Genomic DNA, 25,187 nt, shown 5'->3' with positions numbered 1-25,187 from the left:
TTGTGTTTTCATTGTCACTTGTTGCCATGAAGCTTTTTATTTCTTTTTTTGGTCTCTTTGGTAACCCAATCATTGTTTAATAGCGTGCTATTTAGCCTCCAGGTGTTTGATTTTTTCATTGTTTTTATTGTAGTTGATTTCTGATTTTATGCCATTGTGATCTGAGAAGATGCTTGATATGATTTCTATCTTCTTGAATTTGAAGAGACTTTGCTTGTGTCTGAATATGTGGTCTATCTTTGAAAATGACCCCTGTGTGCTTGAGAAGAATATATATTCTGTGGCTTTGGGGTGAAATGTTCTGAAGATGTCCATTAATTCCATCTGATCTCGTGAGTCATTTAGGATTGATGTTTCTTTGATGATTTTTTGTTTAGAGGTTGTATCCAGTGGTGTTAGTTGGGTGTTAAAGTCCCCTACTATGACTGTATTGTTGTCAATCTGTCCCTTGATATCCTCCAGAAGTTTTTTTTTTGTTTGTTTGTTTTTTTGTTTTTAATATATTTGGGTGTTCCTGTATTGGGTGCATATATGTTTACCAGAGTTATATCTTCTTCTTGAATGTCTCCCTTTAGTATTATGAAGTGGCCTTCCTTTTCTCTTGTTATGGCCTTCACTTTGATGTCTAATTTGTCAGATATAAGTATTGCTACACCAGCTTTTTTTTCTTTTCCATTCACCTGAAAAACCTTTTGGTATCCCTTCACCATCAGTCTGTGTGAGTCGTTTGTTCTGAGGTGGGTCTCCTGTAGACAGTAGAGATATAGGTCATGTTTTCTTATCCACTCAGCTACCCTATGTCTTTTGATTGGGGCAGGTAAACCATTTACATTTAAAGTTATTATTGATAGGCACTTATTTGTTGCCATTTTTGTTCTTTATGCCTGTATTCCTTCTTCCCTTCCTATTTCTTATTTTTACAGCAGTCCCTTTAGCATTTCTTGCATTGCTGGTTTGGTTGTAATAAATTCCATTAGTCCTTTTTCATCTGTGAAACTCCTGATTTCACCCTCAAATTTGATTGATAGCCTTGCTGGGTAGGGTATTCTTTGATTCAGACCCTTCCTTTGAGTGACTTTGTGTATTTCATTCCATTCCCTTCTGGCCTGCTGTGTTTCTGTTGAGAATTCAGTCGGTAGTCTGATAGGAGACCCTTTGTAGGTAACTTTATGTCTCTCTCTGGCAGCCTTTAAGATTCTTACTTTGTCATTGGTGTTTGCTAATTTAACTATAATGTGTCTTGGTATCGGTCTTTTTCAGTTCATTTTGTTTGAGACTCTGTGAGCTTCTTGGACTTATGTGAGTGTTTTCTTCTTCCCAATATCAGGGAAGTTTTCTGTCATTATTTCTTCAAATAGGTTTTCTATTCCTTGCTCAGTTTCCTCTCCTTCTGGGACCCATATTATGCAGATGTTGTTTCATTTCATGTTGTCCCACAGTTCCCTTAGGCTCTCCTCCTGTTTTTTAAGATTTTTTTCCAGTTTCTGCTCAGCTTGGGTGTTTTTTCCTACCTTGTCTTCTAGCTCATGATGTGGTCCTCTGATTCTTGTAGTGTACTGTTGATGCTTTATATTGTGTTCTTTATTGCAGTGATGTCATTTTTCATTTCTTCTTGGTTCTTACACATATTATTGAATTTGTCTTCCATCCTTTTCAATGTCTTTATGACCATTGCTCTGAATTCTTTCTCTAACATATTGCTTGCCTCTATTTCATTTACTTCCGTTTCCTGTGATTCCTGCTTTTCTTTCCTATGGGGGCTCTTTCTTTGTCTCCTCATGTTCACTCCTCTCTGGGTGTCTGGTATGTAGCTCTCTCTTTCCTGCGTTGACTCTCTCTTGGCAATCTTTGAATTTTCTGTCCACAGATTGCCTCACCAGCTGTGTTTAATTTGCCAATTCCAGGTGGATGTTATTCAAGTCAGCTGTTCCTTCTATCTCCTCTGTGAGAAGGCACAGGGTCCACCTGTATTTGGTGCTGCTTTGTCTCCCCCACTTTGTAGGCACCTGCGGCCAGGGAGGCTGGAGTCTCGGTGTTAGTGGGTTTGCAGCTGAGGCATCTGGTCCCTGGGCGTTGTGGTTGTAGGGTCCCGGGAGGTATCCAAGGTCTCCCCAGTTGAAGGTAATGGTGGGCTTCTGATAACAGTCGCTCTCCCCTTCAAAATGGTTCAGTCTCTGCAGCAGACCCAGCCACTCCAAGAGAGATTTCAGCAGTAGTAGAGGCTGCCTGGCCAGGGGAAGCCAGCCAGTCTCCAAAAGTCCTGTGGAATATAGATGTCCTTCACTCAAAATTACAGACACTCCCTGCATGTCCACGTGCTCTCCTTTCACTCACTCACACACTATCTTGCAGCCTGCGTCCCGTCGGCCGCCATCTTCTGTCTCCTATTCTTTATTTAATACCTTATTAAGATGACATCCAGATTTGACTTTTGGAGCTATAAAAGTCAGGTCAATCACTGTTCATCACCTTTTTTAAAAAATCAGAAAATGTATCTAATTAAACTAAAATTTACCTTTTATAACTTTCACCCATAGAATACTTTTTTTCTGGTAGACATTTTGTTATTTTTTGATAGAGATCATGCCTGCCACTCTCCCTTTCCACTGCATTACCTTTGTTACAAGTTATCTTTAAACAATATCTCCTTTCATGTTGGTGAGGGGAATGAATACCTCCAAACCTTCCATTGTATTTAGACTTAATTCATGAGTCATTGAGGATCTAATATGTGTTTGAAACCTTAAATAGAAATTATTAAAAGTGTGGGCCCATTTAGTCATCACCTTAAAAAAATCAGTTATTTTTATTATTAATACTTCATTATTGCTTTCCTGTATACACACACAAGTTTTATATCTATCTCATTAATTTTTAAAAATATATGTTTTATTGATTTCAGAGAGGAAGGGAGGGAGAGATAGAAACATCAATGATGAGAGAGAATCATTGATCAGCTGCCTCCTGCACTCCCCCTACTGGGGATAGAGCCTACAACTTGGGCTCTTGACCTGAATGGAACCTGGGACCCTTCAGTCCATAGACTGATGCTCTATCCATTGAGCCAAAATGGCTAGGGCTCTGTCTCATTCATTTTAATAAATATTTATTCAGCATCTACTGAAAGTTTAGACACTGTACTAGAGACTATAAGAAAATATTCATGGTCGTACCCTTGTTTGAACTATGATAAACTAAGAGGAACTTAATAGCAAATGAACACAAGGAAATGCCCAACGTGCTCAGAGAATTAGAGATCTAATTTGCGGTGCATAGAGGGTCACATATAATACCTCTTTGTGAAAAGTGAGGTGATGGGATAACAAGAGTCCTAAGCTTTATGTGTTTGTTACTTTTTTCTTCATGCTTGACTTTTTTATAGATTTGTAAAAGAACTTTGAATGGTTGCACCATAATTTCATTGCACTTTTCAAAAAAAGATTTTTCTATTTATACCAATGTTTTCTTTGCTGATATAGCACTGGATGGACATTTTTGATCATGTGCTCTCTCTATAACCATTTTCCATAATTCTACCATGTGAAAAATGTTCCAGAAATAACATTACTAGGGCAAAAACTAAGGTTTTTTTAAGAATAGTTTTAGAACCATATTTATTTTCTAAAGGTTGTTTATATGATTATCAGCCATGAGTTAATGGTATACTCACCTTTGCCTTACCAGCACAGAATATTATTAATAATCTTTTAAGGGTAAAATTAAATATACATATACATACATACATATATGTACATACAAACACATAACATGTTTAGAAACATATCTAAAAATATAACTATTTTAATATATCAATAGTAATTAACTATGTCTGTGTTTGTTCTATGATGTCAATTTATATAGAAATACTTCCACACATATTTAATTCTTACATGAACTTGCACATATAAAGTCTCAATGCATAGCATTAGTTCACTTAGCTTACTTTAATGTATTTACTGCATTAAAACAAATGCAAATGAGTCTGCCCATTTATTGCATATTTCTCTTTTCAGGAATACCACATATTGCAGCAAAGTTGCATTTCCTCTGGAAGTTGTCCAAAAAGCTAGCTGCTTCAATTCTCCCATGAAAATCCCAGTGCATAAACTGTATATAGAATATGGTGTTCAGAAGATCACTTGTCCAAATATAGATGGATACTTTCCTTCCAGTGTCAAACCAGCCATCACTTGGTATATGGTAAGCAAACTGGAGGGCACTTTACCCTCTCTAAATGGCAACAATTATTTGTTGAGTTAATGTGGAAACTGAAAATTTTCTAATCAGATTTTCAATATATTCTTTAGTGACTTTATTCAATTTTTTAACTGCTTCCTCACTTTATGACATTTTAAAGGAAGTTCTGGAGGACACGTTGCCTCAACCCAGCATTCCTTAAATTATGTTCACTGGACTACTATAACTACCTTGGTCCCATTAACTTCCTCTGAAATACAATTTGAGAAATGTTGCCAACTTCCACTCTGCTCAGCGAGGTTGGGAGCTGCTAATTCATCTGGTGAATTTCAACTCCTAAACTAGTCAGTATTTTGTTACTTATATGTATTTCATGTTTGCCCTCATTTATAGACACAGTCCACCTGTGGTCTCTTTCACATCTCAGGGATTTGGGAAGTGTTTAATAAAAAATGATAGTGTTAGAAGGTGGCATGTGTGACAACAGCTCCATAGTTGTTGTTTTCTAAAAAATACATTTTTATTGATTTCAGAGAGGATGGGAGAGGGAGAGAGATAGAAACATCAGTGATGAGAGGAAATCACTGATCCACTGCCTCCTGCACACCCCTACTAGAGTTTAAGCCTGCAGCATGGGCATGTGCCCTGACCGGGAATTGAACCGTGCACTCCTGGTTCATAGGTTGATGCTCAGTCACTGAGCCATGCCAGCTGAGCTAGCTGCCTAATTTTTTAACCTCTTCAAATATCCACATAAGCCAAAGCCAAACTCCTGAACAACATTTAAAACAAAACTCAATATTAAGTTATCCATAAGAATCACTTTCAATAAAACAAGTGAGTCAAGCCACAAGCTTATGTAAAATTAGTGTCTATAGGGAAAAGGAGTAGGTGGAAGTAGTGTGGGATGGGGCAGACTTGAGGGGTCAAAAGCCCATGGATACTCACTGGAAAGCATGATGAGCCACCTTAGGAACATCAGCTGAAATTGGGAAGGGTGGGCCCAAGATGCCTATAGTAGGAAATTCTGAAGGGTTTGGAATTGTTTTGGTGCCTTGGAACTCTGCAAAACAACTACTCACAGTGAGGAGAAATGGCTGGAAGTGGAATCATAAGTAGACAACATCAGGATAATGCATGGGCAAAAGTAAGTGTACAGTTGTGAGTATGGGAAACACAGAGTTTATTCTTGTATTCTTATTTCTTAAATATTGTATTATTTTTCATATAAACAATTGTACACCTACTTTTGCCTATCCTGTAGAGAGGAAGAGAAGAGAAGAATGGGAGCAGCAGAATAGTCAGGAAATCTCAAAACCATACTTTTGAAGAGGAATCTCTCTGAAGTTAGAAAATCCTGCCAGATTGTAAAACTCAGGAAAAACAGACAAACTAGTTTCCCATGAAAATGAATAATAAGGTAAAGTTCCCATTCAAAATTATAAGAAAGAGGAGAATAAGAAGCAGAATAACATTCTGCAAAAAAAAAAAAAGCATACCAGAAGGATATATTGTAACCCACTATTTAAAAAATGAGCCAAAAAATTAAAAAATGCTCCAAGATGAGAAGAATAACAAATAAATTTGAATTATAAAAGTCCAGAAGTTATAAAACTCAGTAACAGCTTAGAAGAAAGTCATTTTAGAAATGAAGCTAAACTAAGAGGAACATAACACCAAATTAATACACTAGATAATGCCTTCAGATTAACAGAGAGTGGGAGAAAAAATATTAAATCAAACTTAAATGCTGAATAAAAATAAGAAGGATAAAATGTATATACCAAAATCATATAAAGTAGACTAGTAAATAAAGGGGAAAAGTCAAGAATTTATTCTGCCTTTCCCATAAGAAATGTACATTTAGCTATGAAATGGTGCATAGAAGTATGTTTTTATAAAATTATATAATCAGTTTGAAACCACAATGACACTAAATCTAAGCATTAAGCATCAATGACAGCTATCATCACAAGAGAGGTAACAACCAGGCATATTCCTCTGATGAAAGAACAGTATTAACTATAATTGTGCCAAGTGGATTTTGGATACTGCTGCCATTTTGCTGGAAATATAGAGAACAGAATAATATATTGATCTGTACCACGAGTTTGTAGTCAGCAAAATCCGGACTGTGGAAAACTATATGCCAAAGGCCTTGGGTTATTCAACAGAAATTCTTCAAGAAAAAACAAAAGCATATTGTGGGAACATATTGATTAAAAATAAACATATGAGACAAATTTGAAAATGGATGTGACTACAGTGTCTAAGGATGTACTATAGATGATACAATTAAAAAAGAAAACAAGGAAGTGATTTTACTATAAAAATATATAGGTAGTGGCTACTTCAGCAGGTTGAAAAAGAGCTGGGATTGACATAGGACATTTGGAAAGTAACTGGCAACATTCTACTCCTGAACCTGAGTGGTGTTTGCTTTATAATTATTCATTAACTCATAAATTTCAAGTTTTTGTGTATTGTATTTTATAATAAAACAGCTAAGAAAAAGAGAAGGAGAGAAAGAAGGAAACAAAGAAAATGAGCAAGAGAGATTTAAGATCAATTGCAGTGTAAGAATCTTAGATCATGCTTTGTTCAAATAAACTATAAAACAAGTTATGAGAAAATCAGGACAATCTGAACAGAATATTAATGATATCAATGAATTATTATTACTGTTTTAAACTGTGATAACAGCACTATAGTTATGCTTGCAGAAGGAGTCTTGTCATTTAGAGATACATAGAAATACTTACAAATGAAATTATGCAATATCTGTGATTTGCTTTAAAATATCTTAGGCTGCAGTGAGTGGGTATAGATGAAATAAGACATAGTCTAAATTGCTACTTTTGAGACTAGGTTTGGATCCAGGGGATCATTGTGTATTTTTTCTATGATTGTCATTTTTCATTGTAAAAATAATTTAAAGAGTAGTATTAACACCTAGAGGTCCAGGGCATGAATTCGTGCATAGGTGGGGTCCCTCAGCCTGGCCAGTGATTGGGGCCGATGGGACGGAGCCAGCCAGCTGGGAGAAGGGGCCGAGGGAGGTTGGCTGGCCAGCTGGGAGGAGGAATGTTGGAGGTTGGCCAGCCACACCACCCCCCAAGGGGTCAATGGGGGAGGCCAGCCAGCTGGGGGTAGGGACCTCGGAAGGTTGGTCAGCTGAGGGGAGGGACCACGGGAGGTTGGTCAGAGGCCAGGAGAGGTTGGCCAGCTGCAGGAGGTTGGCTGTGGGAGTGCACTGAACACCAGGGGGTAGCTCCTGCATTGAGCATCTGCCCCCTGGTGGTCAGTGCATGTCATAGCAACCGGTCAACTGGTCATTCGGTCATTCAGGCTTTTATATATAAAGACTTTACATCAATAAGTATATCTTCAATTTTTTTAAATGTGTTCATCTAGTTATCAAGGTCTCTTATCTCTAGTTCTATTAACTTTTTTATATTTTGAATACTCAATAGTCTGAAAAACTTAATCTTATTTTCTTACCAAAGAATCTCACAATTTAATTGAGAAGTTTATAAATAAGAATAATTTACATTCTTATTGAAAAGCAGAATTACAAGTTCCAAAGAGAATTTATTGTTTGTGTTAAAAACAGGGAGAAATTTACATGCATTGACTTTATGAAACTGACTATTTCTTGAGGGCAAAATTATGCCATACTTATCTCTGTATTTTCAATGATTCCCAGATTTCTATTTTTTTCCTGGTTGGAAGGATGTCAGTGATATTAACCAAGGTATGAAATAGCAGAGGAGCAGCAGGTTTGGGGAGCAAGTGAAAGATTTAGATAATGTCATATTGAGTTAGAGGTGTCTGTGAGACATCTGGGTAGTGGCCAGTAGGTAGTGGCACATGTGTGTGAATCTGGAGCATAGAACAAAAGTCAAAGTTGGAGTCAGAGAATGGGATGCGTCTATATGATAGTTGGGGCCCTTAAAGACTAAGATCAAAATCCAGAGAGAGTGTTCCTGGGGTGAATGAAAACAGAAAGCCTGGAAAGAAGACTGAGAAAAAAAGTCATAGTGGTCAAACTATCTCCATGGCAGATAACCAACAATGTTCAGATGCCTAAGAAGAAACAGGTGACCAGCCATCATTTCTAGTCTATAAAAAGTCACTCTTGATCTGTGGCATACCTCTTTTATTTCTCTATACTTGGGTATTTGACTGAAATCATAAATCCTAAGAGTTCTGCCATCCTGGGTACAAAATCAGAGTTCTTGGTGGTTGGATTCTCCTATCACTGTATAGCAATGATGATGTTGCTTTCTATTTTCTACCTTCTACAGAAACTCCCTTCGTCCTTATAGAGTAGACTCTTTCAATTATTATAAACTGAATTCTCTGCCTTGACTTTGTAAAAACAGTCTCTTTTTCTAATACACATAACCGTGTGAGAGTTAAAAGACACATTAATTTGTTTCAGCAATTTTCTTCTTCTTAGCTGAATGATGAAATCTGATAAATTGAAAGACAGAAAAGGAAACTAAGAGTTGTTGCATTTTGCTTGTAAAATACACTGTGCTAGGTACTTTATATGTTATGTGTAATACTCATCACCATCCTTCAAGGTAGATGTCATCCTTTCACAGATTATGAAGCCAAGTCCCAGAGAGGCAAACAATAGAGCACAAGATTATTAACTTAATTTTCTTAACATGAGGTAAGTTACCTTGTGCTCTCCATTTTGTAGTTAAGATAGAGCAACTGAGGTATTTGCTTAAGGTCACAGAGCTAGGAGCCAAGATTCAACCTTATATCGAGTCCATACATTTACACTGTGGTATATCGCTTACTCAAAAGCAATCTAGCTGATAGTGGAGACTCTGGGATTTCAGCCTAGTTCTGTTTTGGTTTCAAGGTTATACTCTTCAGAAATGACACTGAGAGGGTGGTCAGTCTTAGGACACTTGGAAGGGTGGGGTAGTCTTTGAACACAGGTTGAGTTGTAAGCTGAACTGTGGAACACAAGGAAACCCATGGATAGAGAGCCCCGGGAAATCAGAGGGGCCTTAGACAAACTCAGATTAGAAGGAACAGAAATTTAAAAAAAAAAAAAAAAATTGTTCCAGAACTTCAAGGGAAATGGGGCAGGATTGCATTTTCCTCCTTGGCATGTCTTCTGTCTTTCCTCCTCTCATTTGCATGGCAGGCTCTTCCTCATTCAGGACCCAGAATTCATAGTGCTCTAATTCAACAATCATGTGAGTTAAATTGATGTTCAGTAAATGTTTGTTGAATGAGCCAGGTTTTGTAACAAGCCTGGAGAACACACCATGGTTTGTCATTTACTGAATTTCAAGTAGCCACATGTATAAATTGGAATTGACATGTGTATAAATTGGAGGTTGCCTGTTTATTCACGTAGGAATATGGGAATAGATAGCAGTAAAGACACAGGTGTAATTTTGTTATTGTTTTTACTATTATTATTATTATTATTATTATTATTACATTTACTTAGAGACGTGGGCTTTAAATTATAGCAAGCCATCCCAACTTTCAAATTACTGGATTATTTATCTTCCTCTTTGTTGTAATTGGGTATTTGATTTTTCCATACCAAGATACTTATAAAAACAAAGGAAATTGTCCCCCCCACATCCTTTTTCTTTTTTACTGAGGATCAGAGGAACAATTTTATTAGGTGTTTTGAATATTACATTTATACCAGCTGCTGAAAGCCCTAACTGATATTTAGGAGAATGGATATCATTCTGGAGACCAATCTGTGAAAAGCTGGTTGTCCTTATACTTAGTATAATCATTAAAATTGGTGTATTACCTTCACCTCTAAATTTCATTGTAAAGTTAATCAGAATTGGTCAGATACTGTTTATAAATTTCTCTCAGAAAATGGGAAACTGCTTTTTTCTGACAAAGTGCCACCAGGAAAGCACATTTCTGACTGCCAGGCTTGGCGTTTACTGGCATAGCACATACTAGTATTGTAGACAAGTTAGTCCAAGGTCCACGTAATAGACTTTATTTTCAAAGTGCTTCTTTCAGTTTGATCCCAACTGTTTGGTTGCTCCTTTATCTCTTTCCTTTCCCTACAGTTTCCCTATCATGATTTTTCATCTCTGGTAGGAAGGAAATACGTACCATATATTCTTTCAAACTATACACATTGAATTCCATATCTATACTAATAAAAAGGTAATATGCTAATTAGACTGGGTCAACCCGACATCTTCCTGTCGTCTTGCCTTCCTTCTGGACAAAGCCATAGTGGCAGGGGCTGAGGCAGAGGGGATTAGGGGCAATCAAGTCAGCAGGGGAGGGCAGTTAGGGGCTATCAGGCCAGCAGGGGAGTGCAGTTAGGGGGCAATCAGGCTGGCAGGACAAGGCAGTTAGGGTATATCAGGCTGGCAGGGGAGGGCAGTTAGAGGTGATCAGACAGGCAAGCAGAGGGGATAGGGGTGATCAGACAGGCAGGCGGGTGAGCAGTTAGGGGCCAGCAGTCCCAGATTGAAGAGGATGCAGGCCAGGCTGAGGGACCCCCATCCCTCATTCACAAATTTTGTGTACTGGACCTCTATTATATCTATCTATCTATCTATCTATCTATCTATCTATCTATCTATCTATCTATCCATCTATGATTTGACATATAGTTTCAGGGCTTCTGAGGACCCAAGATCCATCCTCTAAACTTAAACCCAGTTCAAATGTCTGTGAGACCTTGAGGGTTAATTAGGCTGAATTAGTCATCCACTTTCTATTTTGATAGCACTTAACTTATCTCTCATTTTTGTTACTATAATGATTGCACTTCTTTCTTCTGAACTAGATAGTGACCTCTCTTTTTCTTTCCCTTGAATACCAAGCACACAGCATAAAGCTAAGCCAATGAACTTTGTATTTAGGAATTGATTAAATAATTGAATGAATTGGACTGGACTGCAAAATTCCATGGTAATAAGGGCCATTTCTGTGTTTAATGCCTGCTCTATGCCAAGCCCCTAACACAGTGCCTGCCAAGTAGAAGAGATTTTGTAAAAATTATTTGCTTAAACAATGAAATGCCTTTAGTTTTGTGCATTAAAAGTGACTGGTAAGAGTTCTTAAGAGACTTTGTAAATAAGTATGATTATTTTATGCCAACTTAATCTTTGGTGCAAAAGTTTCAATAGATATTCCTAACTGTTCTAACCTTATATCTCCATTAAATTCTTTATATCCTTACTCTCATTTCTCCCTCCATCCTACAACTCACTCATATATCACATCTTATATTTTGAATAGTCATCTTCTTGTTATCATACTGCATGAGCTGTCAACTCTGTGTCTTCTGTCTTTGCTTCTCTCATTCATATTTTTGATCAGGCAGCACAAATGCACTGAGCATTTACCATGTGTCAAGTATTTTGCCAGCTGCCAGCCATGACGTACAGTACTCATTCACCCTCACCTCTTGCCCTCACAGGTGTAAATTTTCTAGAGGAAGAGACAAACATGAGAAAAGTTTATTGTAATAAAGTTAGTTAAGTATAAAGTACAGCATAGGAAATTTAGTTAATTATACAGTGGAGCCTTGACTTACGAGTTTAATTCGTTCCCTGACGGAGCTCATAACTCAAATTACTCGTATGTCAAATCAAAAAGTGAACGAGTGAGACATGTGATGCTGGGCTGATGTTGTGGCTTCACTGTGACATTCGCTGCGCCAACTAGCAGTGGGGTATCTGAAGCTGGCTCATAACCCGAATTGGCTCGCGACTCAAAGCAAAAAATGGGCCAAGAGATGGTTCATATCTCGAAAAACTCGTTAGTCAGGACACTCGTAAGTCAAGGCCCCACTGTATTGTAATAACTATGTATGGTGCCAGGTGGGTGCTGAAAATACTGGGGTGGGGGGAGCACTTTGTAAAGTATTTGATGGTCTTACCACTAGGCTGTGCACCTGAAACTAACAGAAATAATATTGAATATAAACTGCAATTGAAAAAAATCTACAACATAAAAAATAATATAAAGTTAGTTAAGTTCTGACACAGAAAGCAAAATGCTATTAGAGTTCAGGAAAGTTACAACTTTTTCCTGTGCCTCCATTGCCGCTCCCCCATGTCTCCCCTCCTAGTTAAAATCTGTTAATATTCTACTTATCCTTTAAGATTGAGCTCAAATCTTTCTTCTCTGTGAAGTTTTTATGAATGTTTTCTGTTTGATCTTCCCCCATTTGATCTTCCCTGGTCCTGATATGCCTTTCATAGTATTTGTTGCAATTCACCACAAGACTATACATACCTATAGATTAGGAGTTGTGTCCTTTCCATTTTCCGTACCCTCACACAGTTCTTGAATGGTGTATGGCCATGGTCGGCAAACTGCGGCTCACGAGCCACATGCGGCTCTTTGGCCCCTTGAGTGTGGCTCTTCCTAAGCCTTAGGAGTACCCTAATTAAGTTAATAACAGTGTACCTACCTATATAGTTTAAGTTTAAAAAATTTGGCTCTCAAAAGAAATTTCAATCTTTGTACTGTTGATATTTGGCTCTGTTGACTAATGAGTTTGCCGACCACTGGTATGGGATGGACATACTCGTCCTTAGTTAGTCAAGACATCCCCCCAATCACACCCCACATCTTACCACATGATGTATTTCCTCTCGCTCTTTACCTATTTGTCATGATAGGTTGCCATAACTGCCATTATGCCATTGAAATGTTGCTCTCCTGCTTAACTTCTCTTTTGAATTCAGAATGAGGAACTCATGGATCAACTAAATGGATAATTTGTCTTCTAGTCAGACAAGTGTTTGCTTCATAGTGAAAATCCACTTACTGTTAAGTGATTTCTTGCATTTGGAAATATTTTTTTTTATTCTTTTGGTATCCAGATCTGTGTTCCAATTTTTTCTGGATTCCAAATAAATGATTTTGAAATTATAAGGTAATTTTCAGGCTTCATTTTCAGGAATAGTTTATTGTGTTTAAAATATTCCATGTGTCTCAGGTCTATGTGCTGAAGGGCCTAGAGATATATCTGCTTATAAGAAACAGAGAGAGCTCATCACACACTACAGGCCAAAGTTAATGGTTCAACAGTGCCCTAAAGCCACCCCCACCACAAAGCTCAGAATGTAAAATATTTCCTCATTTCCTTTTCTTGCATGCTATATAGGCCTGATAGCTTTGAAATAGACTTTTTAATTTCTTTAGGTTAAAACTAGCTATGGGGGCCAAATATTTGGTGATTAAAGATAACTTGACTATGGGTGGTGGATACCCAATTCAATATACAGATCATATATCATGGAAATATACACTTCAAAGCTATATGATCTTATTAATAAATGTCATCCCAGAAGAGATGATGTGGTATGTGTAACTGTATGTCTCAGTATAATTTTTCCAGCCTCAACTAACTGCTGAGCAGAGGTGTTTATTCTTAGTTAAGAAGCTAGTTAAAGCTTTGGCTCAATGGATAGAACATCGGCCTGTGTAATGAAGGGTCCCAGGTTCGATTCTGGCCAAGGGCACATGCTGGGTCCGGGTGCCTGCATTGGCCCCAGTCAGTGCTGGGTCACCACAGCAACCCATCACTGACTTCCAGTCTGGTTGAGCCTTCAGTGGTAACGGTTGTTATGACCCTGGCTCTTTATTATATAGACTAGAGGCCCAGTGCACAAAAATTTGTGCACTCGGCGGGGGGGTGGAGGGGTCCCTCACCCAGCCTGTGCCCTCTCACAGTCTGGGACCCCTCAGGGGATGACCACCTGCTGGCTTAGGCCTGCTCCCCAGAGGCCTAAGATGGCAATCAGACATCCCTCTGGCAGCCTGGCAGCCCTCGGGGGATGTCCACTTGCCAGCGGGGAGCAGGCCTAAACTGCAGTTGGACATCCTTAGCACTGCTGAGGAGGCAGGAGAGGCTCCCACCACCACCACTGTACTGGCAACCATCAGCCTGGCTTGTTGCTGAGCAGAGCGCCTCCCATGTGAGAGCGACCTGACCACCAGAGGGCAGCTCCTGCATTGAGAGTCTGCCCCCTGGTGGTCAGTTTGTGTCATAGTTACCAGTCATTCCCAGTCTTTCTGCTGTTAGGGTCAGTTTTCATATTACCGTTTTACTATATAGGATAGAGGTCTGGTGCACAGGTGGGGGCCGGCTGGTTTGCCCTGAAGGGTGTCCCGGATCAGGGTGGAGGTCCCGCTTGGGTGCCTGGCCAGCCTGGATGAGGGGATGATGGCTGTTTGCAGCTGGTCTTACCCCCTTCAGGGTGGGGGTCCCCACTGGGATGCCTGGCCAGTCTGGGTGAGGGGCTGAGGGCCGTTTTCAGGCTGGCGGGTGACTGAAGCTCCCAACCTCTCCTTTTTTTCTTTTTTTTTTTTTATTCTGGGATTTATTTACCTTCTATGGCTGTCACTGGAACTGAGAGCCGGCTTTAGCTCCGAAGCTCGGCTCCAGCTCTGAGACCTCGGCTGCTGAAAGCAGGTATCTGGGTTTGTTTGGGTTCTATAATTGTAACAGTGTTGTGGTCCTGCTCGCTCCAGCTCTGACCGCTGAAAGCAGGTTTCTGGGGTTTGTTTAGGTTCTATAAGTGCAACATTGTTTCTTAGAGTGCAAGTTCAGAGGCCGGCAGCAGCAGGTGGGGAACCTTGGCTTCCTCCATCACTGGAGCAAGCAAGTCTCCTGTTCGCTTCTGCTGCCTGGCTGCCGGCCGCCATCTTGGCTGGCAGTTAATTTGCATATCTCACTGATTAGCCAATGGGAAAGGTAGCAAAGTTACAGTTCATTACCATGTTTCTCTATTATTAGATAGGATTATATAGGATTATTTTTTTATTTTTTTAATATATTTTTTATTGATTTCAGAGTGGAAGGGAGAGGAATAGAGAGATGGAAACATCAATGAGAGAATCATTGGTCAGCTGCCTCCAGCCCGACCCCTACTGGGGATCGAGCCTGCAGTGGGACCCCCACCCCCACCCCAGTGCAGAATTTTCATGCACCGTCCTCTAGTAATAATAATAAAAATAAATAAATAAGAAGTTAGTTAAAGATCTTTACTGAGCTATCTAAAAAACTGAGTTTTAGCTCTGCACTGTGTTATCTGGAATATCTCTTTATTTTTCTATCTCATTTTTTTCTACTTGTAAAACTATAACATATTTAGTCTGATTTGTCTACTTAACAAGGATTTAAGAAAAGCTAACAAATGAGAGAAATAACTTTGAACTGTTTAAATAGAAGGTATCACAAAACTCAAATAGAATTCTAAAGATAGTCTAAACTTGATTTAAACCAAATCTGACATAAATTCATTATGAATACAGTCCTTGTGGCCTTATACTTTGTGATAACCTAAGAGTATTGAAACCATTGGCTGATGTGACAAGTGTCTAGAAGCACTTTTATCAAAACAGGATAAATTGTATTTAGAAAATCACTTAACTGAGCATATATCAGCTTCCTTGTGATGATAACCCACATGAATCATCTTTTTAGTGCTATTCTTAAAAGACATATTTCCTGTTGCAAAGAATTACAAAATGTACCACTTTGTGTAACTGTCATATTTCAAAACACATGCTCCAGGAATTGAAGCAAGAAAACCTTAAGTATACGAGAATTAAAGTTAAGTATCTGAATATAGGAAGTTGAGAGTACAAACCAGTAACAGACTCACATAATTTTAAAGATCTAAGGGAACTTAGAGATATTTAATCCTTTTTGTCATATTTGAATTATTTTTAATATATATTTTTATTGATTTCAGAGAGGAAGGGAGAGGGAGAGAGAGAGAGAGACAACCAATAATGAGAGAGAATCATTGATCAGCTGCATGTCCCACACAGGGGATGGAGCCCGCAATCCCAGCATGTACCCTAATCGAGAATCGAAACATGATCTCCCAGTTCATAGGTCAACACTCAACCACTGAGCCATGCCGGTTGGGCTGAATTATTGGTAAGACTCATAAAAAATACATTTTGTTTTTAGATCTGGAGTCTGTAATACCCAATTTCAGCACATAGGAAAAATAGAAGAAAAATAACAAAATTTTTGTACATGACCAATATAGTGCTGCAACAGAGTGATCAAGAATGCCAAAATCAGACATCTAAATTAAACCTAGTTTTCAAGCAGAGTGACTGGATTCCTGAGTTAATATAAATAGTGAAGAAATGTAGAAAAAATGAAAAATAATTGTGTGTTCTTTTAAATAGTAGAGCAAACAGTTAAGTTACCTTCGTTGTTTTTCAATACTTTAACCTTGCTTCACTGTTAATATGAGATTCCCAGAATCCAAATACTGGATGGTGAGACAGGAAGCTGGTGCTCTTGAATTTATATCTCAGTTCAGAACTTTAATTTTCTTTTGAAGAAAAGATAATGGAACTTAATCTTTGTAGAAACATTGTCAAATAGTTGAGCAGAATAGCTTAGTAAAGGGTGCAGCCAGCAAAGATATTTGTATATTTTGTGCAAAATTACCTATGTGCATGTGCTTGTATGTTTTGTATGCATGTATCTAAATAGAAAACATCTTTTCTTTTACTTCTTATAGGGATGTCAAAAAGTACAGGACTTTCATAATGTGGTACCTGAAGGCATGAACTTGAGTTTTCTCTTAGCCTTGTTTTCAAATAATGGAAATTACACATGCGTTGTTACATATCCAGAAAATGGGCGTGCATTCAATCTCACCAGGACTCTGGCTGTAAAGGTGGTAGGTAAGCATGATTTGTATTATGTGTGCAGGATAAAAATGAAATAATCTTGTTTTTTTTTCCTGTTAATAGTTTATTAAAAACAAGTGTATAAAGTCTTTGAGAAAAAAAAGAGCTTATTTTTTTTTGCTTGTTTGTTTATTGCACTCTCCCCAGAGCCTCTAGCATTTCCACATACATAGTGGGCATTTGGTAACTATTGGTCTCTTGAGTGACTATGTGAATAAGTGAAGTAAAGGCAGTGAAAGGAATACCAGACAGATCTGTGTCCAAACTATGCTACTGCCATTGAAGAGCAACATGATTTTGCTCAAAGTCTCAGCCTCCTCATCTGTACTCTGGGACTTAGATTACCTACCATTCAGGATAGCTGAGAATATTAGACATAATATACAGGCAAACCGTGGAGACTGAATAGTAATGAAGAGTAATTAATATCATTGTCCACAATCTGTTTTAATAGAATGAAATAAACTATGAATTTCTATGTACTGCTGTTGTAGTTAATGCTCAAGGTATTTGCATGCAGTGTTCAACCACTGGTTTGAACTGAAAGAAGAGGGGATGGGAAACTGGGGAAGTGACCGGACAATGTCTACAGACTCCTGTGAAACCCACAACCAAGAGAACCAGTGTCAGGATATGTGGTATTTAGAGCAGAACCCTAAATACCACTGTGCCCACTGTATTAAAATTAGAGAATATCAGAGTGAGATTTTATGAAACCCCATTTTTTTAAAGAAAAAGGCAATTTATTATCTTTTTTTAATTTCTGTAAATCATTGGTATAAGGTATTTGCACATTTTAGGGGGGGTGGGGGATGAAAATCCTATCTTTTAATAGATGGAAACATTGAGGCCCAACAACAGAAAGCAAACTGCTTAGTTAGAGACGTTCAGTGCATTGGTAGAAGAAGTGATTCTAAAGCCCAGGTTTTTTACTTTTTGTTTAAGGCTTTTTCTACCAGTCTGACACCAGATTCAGCTTATGTATTTCTTTAAAACAAATTTAACATAGTGCAAATAAAATTCAAATAAAACACTTTTGTAACCACTTTCTTTCTCTGCTTACTTTCTGAATAGTGCTGAGTTGGGAACTAATTCAGAAGAAAAATCAGACTAAATTTGGAGCCTAACAAGAATGGACTTTAAAAGTCAAATGAATAATCTAACCTTATATTCATGTTGGCAGTTGTTCCTAATATATATATTTAAATGCAGTGGGTGCTTTAATATGCATCACTTAATTAATATGCAGCACAACAATACCCCCCAAATTAAGATAATTTAACTTAATTTAATTCTTATAATGAACCTATAAAATGAGTTTAATTACTCTCATTTTAGAGATGAGGAAAATTAGCTTTTCGAAGATTTATTAAAAAACAGTCATGTGGTTAGTAAATGACCAAGTTGGGATTAGAACACCTATTGGTCATAAAATCTTTGAAGCTTCTACTCTTAAATAATACAATATAAATCTCCTTCAGGATATTTTTCATTCAATTTAGGAATACTGAATGCTATAAAGAGCATTGATCCTATGAATGAACCTTTAACTGATAACTGGACATCAGGTACCCTTAGGGGCTGGACTCATCATTGTGATTTTGGATTTTCCATATACTCATTCATTCATTAATACTTACTTAATTAGGTCTTATACTAGACACTCTGGGAATGTTGAAGAGAAATATGTAGAAAAGAAACAATTGAGCAAAACAGGAGAGCAATTAATTATGATGTAGTCTGACAAGACTATATCTCATGTAAGCTTTGGAAAGTGAAAACACTGGTTAAGCATTCTATTCTGAAATATGGCGGATAATCAACGTATTATGTTTGTTTCTTTGTTTTGTTTTGTATAATCCACTCTATAGTGAATATATTCCATCTCAGATGCATAATGTAGAATTTCTACGTGTAAATTGTCTTCAGACTTATTGACTGCAATTCTTCTCAAGAAGAATTGACAAACCATGCCAGAAGGTTGGGCAAGGCTTCACAGAAGATAATATTTTTGAAGTAGGTTAACAGGGATAAAGACTTCATGACTTAACATCATCTCCCATTGTTCTTTGCTCTCTCACAGGCTCTCCATACTCTGCATTGCCCCCCCAGATCCACTTACCCAATGATCTTGTGGTCTATGAGAAAGAACCAGGTAATTACAGCTGTGGACTCTGAATTTCAGTTAGAGTTAGATTATCTTAATTATAAGGAATAAAATGCCACAGAAGTTAACACAAGAGAAGAGAGGGCTATGGTAAAAAAACGAAACAAAACAAAACAAAAACATCCAACCAAACAAACAAAAAACCACAGGCATTGAAATTGATGTTGTCAGAAATCATGGTAGCTCCATGCATTAGCTACCTCCTGGATCTCATGAGGAGCTCAGGGGTTCTCTGCTTCTCTCTCAGCAGCTGCTGCTGTCTTCTTCCTCTGCAGGCAGGTCCAACCCCCGCCTTCCCGAGGAGGGATTTCTCTTTGATGTAAACTGGAGCTTGCATAGGGTTTTGGTTTGCCATGCCTGCAGCATGAGCACAAGCTTCCTTCAAGCTTCTGTTCCACTACAAAGTGGCAGGGTTAAAGCTTGCAGTCAGAACGGAATATAATAGGTAACATCTGATACAACCAATAAGTCCTGATTCAGAACACTACGGAATATTTGCTATGGTCATCTGGGTCTCTTTTTAGTTTTCAGATTTTTTTCATTCCAGGGAAATATCACTTGTAACTGATCAAATAAGGTATGATTTATTTATTATTCTTCTGACTCAGAGCCTCCCACAGGTAAGCTGGAAACTGCAGAAAATTTTTAACATTTTCTGAATTGTATCTTTTACGAAAATTCAAAACAAACACCCAGTGAGAGTGATAAAAGAACATCTGTTTAAAACGTACTAAAGTTAATAGAGGCAGTGACCAACATAGGTAGAGAACAACAGTACCCCCCATATTAAGATAAGGTTTCAAGTAGTGGTGTGCCTTGTAAAAACACAAAGAACACAGCCCCAAATCGACCAAATTTTCTTGATTTAGTACTGACTTCCTGTAGTAATATAAACATTCTTCCTGCAATCGGGGTAAACACTTATTAATCATCTAGATATATTCCATATACTCATCACATTATGGTTGCAAAAGCATGCCTGAATCCAATGTCACTTTATCTTCTATACTATATTGATATAGAAAACTGGAGAGGAAGGCATAAAACCACACATTGGAAGAGAGGACGGAGTATGAGCACTAAGGGAGATAAACCTGGGTTCAAATCAGGATGACAATATAATTTATCATTTCAACCTGGACACCTTTTGATAGTGAAAGCAGTTGGTATTAATAACTAGGAAAGCAAGCATACAACAGAACTGTCCTGGGCATCTAGGAATAGAAGGTCATTCTAGGTCAAAATTCTGGTCTGCTACTTATTAACAATTTGATCGAGGCATGGCATTTGACATGTTGAAGGTTCAGTTTTCACATCTGTAAAACAGGCATTTTAAAAATGCCTCCTAAAGGGCTGGAGCCCAGGAGCTCAGCACTGCTGCTCACCATGGGGGACCTGCTGCAAGCCACTGCCTGCCTGGAGCCCTCCGTCAGTGAGCAGGAACTGCTTTGGTACAAGCGCATCCAGTGCAAGTTTGCCACCTGCTACGGTCCTCCTGCAGTCTGGGACCCAACCCCACCCACAGCGGCTACAGCTACCTGGGTATCCCTAAAAACCTGAGAGAGCAAAGGGCTTGGTCTCAGGCTGCCATCAACTCACCTGAAGGCTGCCTGCCTCCAGGATATCCCCTGGGTGCCAAAGGGGGTGGGGGAGGCCTGAGAGAATTCAAGAAGCATCCCCTGTCCATTTTTCCAGGTCAACTCCAACACTAAGGCCCATCTGCTCAGGAAGAGGGGGGGGGGCGGGGGAGGGCCTGGAGCTCTGGGAATTGGGCCCTGAGGGGGCCTGGTTGATAGCTAAAAATAGTGTATGCTGCCCTCTGGAAAATTAATTAATTAATTAAAATAAATAAAAAATGCCTCCTAGTAGTCTGTTAAAATTTAATGATAACATTAATAAGTAAAACTATTTAGCCTAGTAAATTATAAAAAATTCTCAGTGAGTGTTCTGCTTATTATTTTTATTATTATTACTTCTATTACCATTTCTGCCTAGAAATCCCCCAACCTCATATTCCATCTCAGAAGGATAATGTAGAATTTCTACATGTAAATTGTCTTCAGACTTACTGGCTGCCCCAGGATAACTGAAGCATGTCCCGGTGAGGCCTGTCCAGACAGTCCCCTCAGCTTCGGCCCCATCCCATCGCCTCTGGGCCAAGGACCAAAGATCTGGACAACGTTTTCTTAGTCATCCTTTGCTTCTGAGTGATTTAACAAAGGAGAGTAGTCCATAGAGGGTTAGGGCTAAAAAGGATGTTATCAGAGCCTTTTTGAACAAATACATTTTAAAATATATGTAGATTGTATTAAAAGATGGCCATTCTCATAATTTTATAAAAGATGCTTTGCTTCTTTTCTTGGTTTGTTTATTTTGCAGTGAAGTATGGCACATCACCTAATGGTAGCCCACTAGAGAATTAGTGAGAAGTAGGGTTATAGATACATGTAACATTTGTAGCTTCTGATTAGTCAGAGTAGAACCAATATAGCCATGCGAAGGTTACAAACTAAAGGGTTAACTTGTTTATTTGTTTTAGGAGAGGAGCTGCTCATTCCCTGTAAAGTCTTTTTCACTTACCTGAAGGACTCTCGCAATGAGGTCTGGTGGACCATTGATGGGAAAAAGACAGATGACACCACTATTGACGTAACTGTTGATGAAAGGTATCACTGGTGGAGGCAAGGGGGTGACTAAGGCTGTCCCTGACTAATGCACTCTGCTGTGTACTAATCAATGAAAATAAAAATTCTAATTTTTGCCTCACTAACAAAAATCAGCAAGATTTTCACTGCATCCCAAGACAGGATTCCTGGATTTGTAATTGGAAGCCCAGGTGCCATCTGATGATCACACATTTATGATACCTACTTGAAAGTAGCATATCCTATATGAGTGAAAAGGTCACAATATAAGATTATAGAGAGATGGAATCCTGCCATTGTGGCCCTGTTCTCTTTCTCAGGTCTGGAGTCTGGGCCTGCAAGCCTTTGTGCCTGAGATCATTGTGTTCATTTCTAGTCTTGCAGTAAGCATGTATTTCTCTCTTTCTTGTTCTCTTTCTTAATTCACATAACACATATGTCCCATTTATCACTGATAGTGATTTTTTTTTTCATATTGACTCAATACATTCATGATCTCTCTAGATTTTATTTTTAAAGTAGAGGGGGTGGCAATATATACTTCACTCTTAAAATAACATGCTGGGTCACTGTGTTTCAAAATAAAATGACTTTTTAAAAAGGGAGTTGGGTTGTCAAGGAGGAAAATATGGGTCTTTGAAGACAAAGGATCCCCCCACAATGAAGTATACAACTACAGAGGGCAATTGGTTCACTGCAACACTGAATAAAAATTAGTAGCAAACCAACTACAGACAAAGTAGTTCTAAGACCATAAGCCTTATCACCAACGTGTAACTAGATCTTCAGCTACTAAAACTTCTAGAATTCAAAATATCTTTTTTTTTCCCTAGTAGTAAACTTAGACTTTGTACGGATATTATAAAATGCTTTCATTGCCTCAGGTACCTGAGTAGATTCTATAGGAGTAACAATGATAGAGCAGAAAGTTCAATACTTTAATCTGATACATGCAGCAGCTGGGAGGTATGACATGGTATGGGAAGATTGAGTTGGGGAGTCCAATCCATTTTGGGGGATTAGGTAATGCTTCTCAGATCTCACCGTACCTAAAAAAATACTTGAAAAATGAGTAGAAATAAACTAGGTAAAGACATCTAAAGAATGTTCCTGGTAAAAAAAACATCATGTGCAAATGCCTGGTGGTGAGAGCAGCAGAACACATTTAAAGGTGCTGAAGGAGCTTGCTGAGATGGGAGCAGTGTTGGCAGAAGGAATGGATGAAAGACGTGGCTAGAAGTATAGAGGGAGAATTACTGATCACCTGAGGAATTCTGAGGATTGTGCTTTTGTCATAATGATTGAATAATAATGAAAGTCATGATGTTCCTCCTTGCTGCTATTAAAACACGGCTCACTGTATACAGTTGAGCAGTGCATTAAACTTGGGCTAAACCCACTACAGTTTTTAACCAAGTTCCCATGACTGACACTAAACGTTTTCAGAAGGAGAACCTGGCTATTGGTCAGTTTTAATAACTTTTTTTTTTTTACTTTTTGAAAAAGTAGTTCAAAGGGATTTTAAATCTTGGTTTTAGAACCAAAATACTTGATCTCTGGCTTGCTTAGATTTAAATATATTTATGCTCACAAGGTTTACTTACTCAGTAGTTTCATTCATATATATATATGTGTATATGTGTGTGTGTGTGTGTATATAACACATATGTGTATATGTGTTATATATCTCCTATATAATAAAGAGGTAATAGGCAAATTGACCATCACTCCGACACACAGATGGCCACCACAAGATGGCCGGCAGAGGAGGGCAGTTGGGGATGACCAGGCTGGCAGGGGAGGGCAGTTGGGGATGACCAGGCTGGCAGGGGAGGGCAGTTGGGGGTGACCAGGCTGGCAGGGGAGAGCAGTTGGGGGTGACCAGGCCAGCAGGGGAGAACAGTTAGGGGTGACCAAGCCGGCAAGAGAGGGCAGTTGGGGGCAATCGGGCTGGAAGGGGAGCAGTTAGGCATCTATCAGGCTGGCAGGGGAGTGGTTAGTGGTGGTCAGGCTGGCAGGAAGAAGCGGTTAGGGGCAATCAAGCAGGCAGGCAGATGAGTGGTTGGGAGCCAGAGGTCCTGGATTGTGAGAGGGATGTCCCAGATTGAATAGGGTGAAATCTGGGCTGAGGGACACCCCCCACCATGCACAAATTTCATGCTCCTTCACCCTCTCGCGATCCAGGATCCCGCAGGGGATGTCCGACTGCCCCTGCTGGATTGGTCCTAAACCGGCAGTCGGACATCCCTCTTGCAATCTGGGACTGCTGGCTCCTAACCACTCGCCTGCCTGCTGATTTCCCCTAACCTCTCTGCCTGGCTGATCGCCCCTAACCACCTCTGCCTTGGCTCCTGCACCCAGGACCCAGACTTCCCTCCTCCAGCCAGCCTCAGGCACCCAGGACCCTGGGCGGTGCCACTCAGGCCTGGCTTTGTCAGGAAGGATGTCCAGAATGACGTACGGAAGACGTCCAGTCTATCTGGTCTAATTAGCATATTACCCTTTTATTAGTATAGATGATTTAACCAGGAGATTTTGGCATTTTGACTGAAATAGTCTGCTTGGATTAAAAATCAAAGCTTTGGTGATCCATGAAATGCATAAGTTATTACCGAGGGATCATAATAGCCTATATGAATAATATGAATATTTATTAAGTATTGTCCTAATACTTGCACATTAATATACTCAACCCTCAGATTTCTTAACTTAATGAATCTAATGCACTGTGTAAGCATTGCCACTTTCCTCTTTTATAAATGACCACCTCAAAACATGGAGAAATTAGTTACTCTGCCAAAAGGATTCAGCCAATAAGTGGCAAAGCCTGAATCAAAACCCAAATGGGTCTAGCATCAGAAGCTTCTCTCTAAGCCAATATAGATAGCATTCTGCCTTGGAAGTTTTAGGCAAGGAGACATTCTGCTTTGAAAGAGTTAGAGAGAGCTACATCTATAGTGTGATGCCAACACTGGGAGTTGACCTAGGTGTTGGGATTGTGTCTAGTATAGATGGTAAGGAATAGTACTGTAATCCAGAAGCTTTTGCAACGTTGGATTCCAAGGCAATGCAGTTTATGGCCATTCTATCTGCCCTCACCTAGTGGCTCTCTGTTGTCTGCTTGACTGATTTACACACAACACAAGGCCCTTGAGTCTCACTAATGCTCTAATTTTCTTTCCCCTCTTTCCAGTGTGAGTGTGGCTGCTCTGGAAGATGAAACAAGAACTATGACTCTGAGCATCAAGAAAGTTAGTGCTGAAGATCTCAAACGCAACTATGTTTGTCATGCTAGAAATGGCAAAGGGGAGGTTGAGCAGCCAGCCAAGGTGAAACAGAAAGGTAATGGATGCATGCCCTCAGCGGAGGAATCTGGGAACTCTGATGTAACGTTTTGGTGACCAAGGAAAGGAGAAGACATTGAAAACCTGGGCACCAGCACTTACCACAACATCTACCACATAGTCATGAAT

At 39.0% G+C, this 25,187-nt stretch overlaps 1 protein-coding gene across 11 annotated transcripts in view; it reads left to right on the top strand.

The window, feature by feature from the left end:
- The window catches only part of LOC118677195 (interleukin 1 receptor accessory protein), a 157,930-nt gene that overhangs the window by 111,248 nt on the left and 21,495 nt on the right, over nt 1–25,187 (top strand). For 10 of the 11 annotated variants that reach the window (XM_036352089.1, XM_036352087.1, XM_036352091.1 and 7 more), the window contains 5 exons: nt 4,014–4,200; nt 16,731–16,896; nt 18,986–19,057; nt 21,609–21,735; nt 24,908–25,056. In XM_036352089.1, the coding sequence (XP_036207982.1) occupies nt 4,014–4,200; nt 16,731–16,896; nt 18,986–19,057; nt 21,609–21,735; nt 24,908–25,056 (701 nt within the window). The remainder of the gene's footprint in view (nt 1–4,013; nt 4,201–16,730; nt 16,897–18,985; nt 19,058–21,608; nt 21,736–24,907; nt 25,057–25,187) is intronic. The other variant, XM_036352084.1, reaches the window with a different exon arrangement.

Source organism: Myotis myotis, unplaced genomic scaffold, assembly GCF_014108235.1.
Source record: "Myotis myotis isolate mMyoMyo1 unplaced genomic scaffold, mMyoMyo1.p scaffold_m19_p_2, whole genome shotgun sequence".
Lineage (NCBI taxonomy): Eukaryota > Metazoa > Chordata > Mammalia > Chiroptera > Vespertilionidae > Myotis > Myotis myotis.
This window is presented reverse-complemented; position numbering and strand designations above follow the sequence as displayed.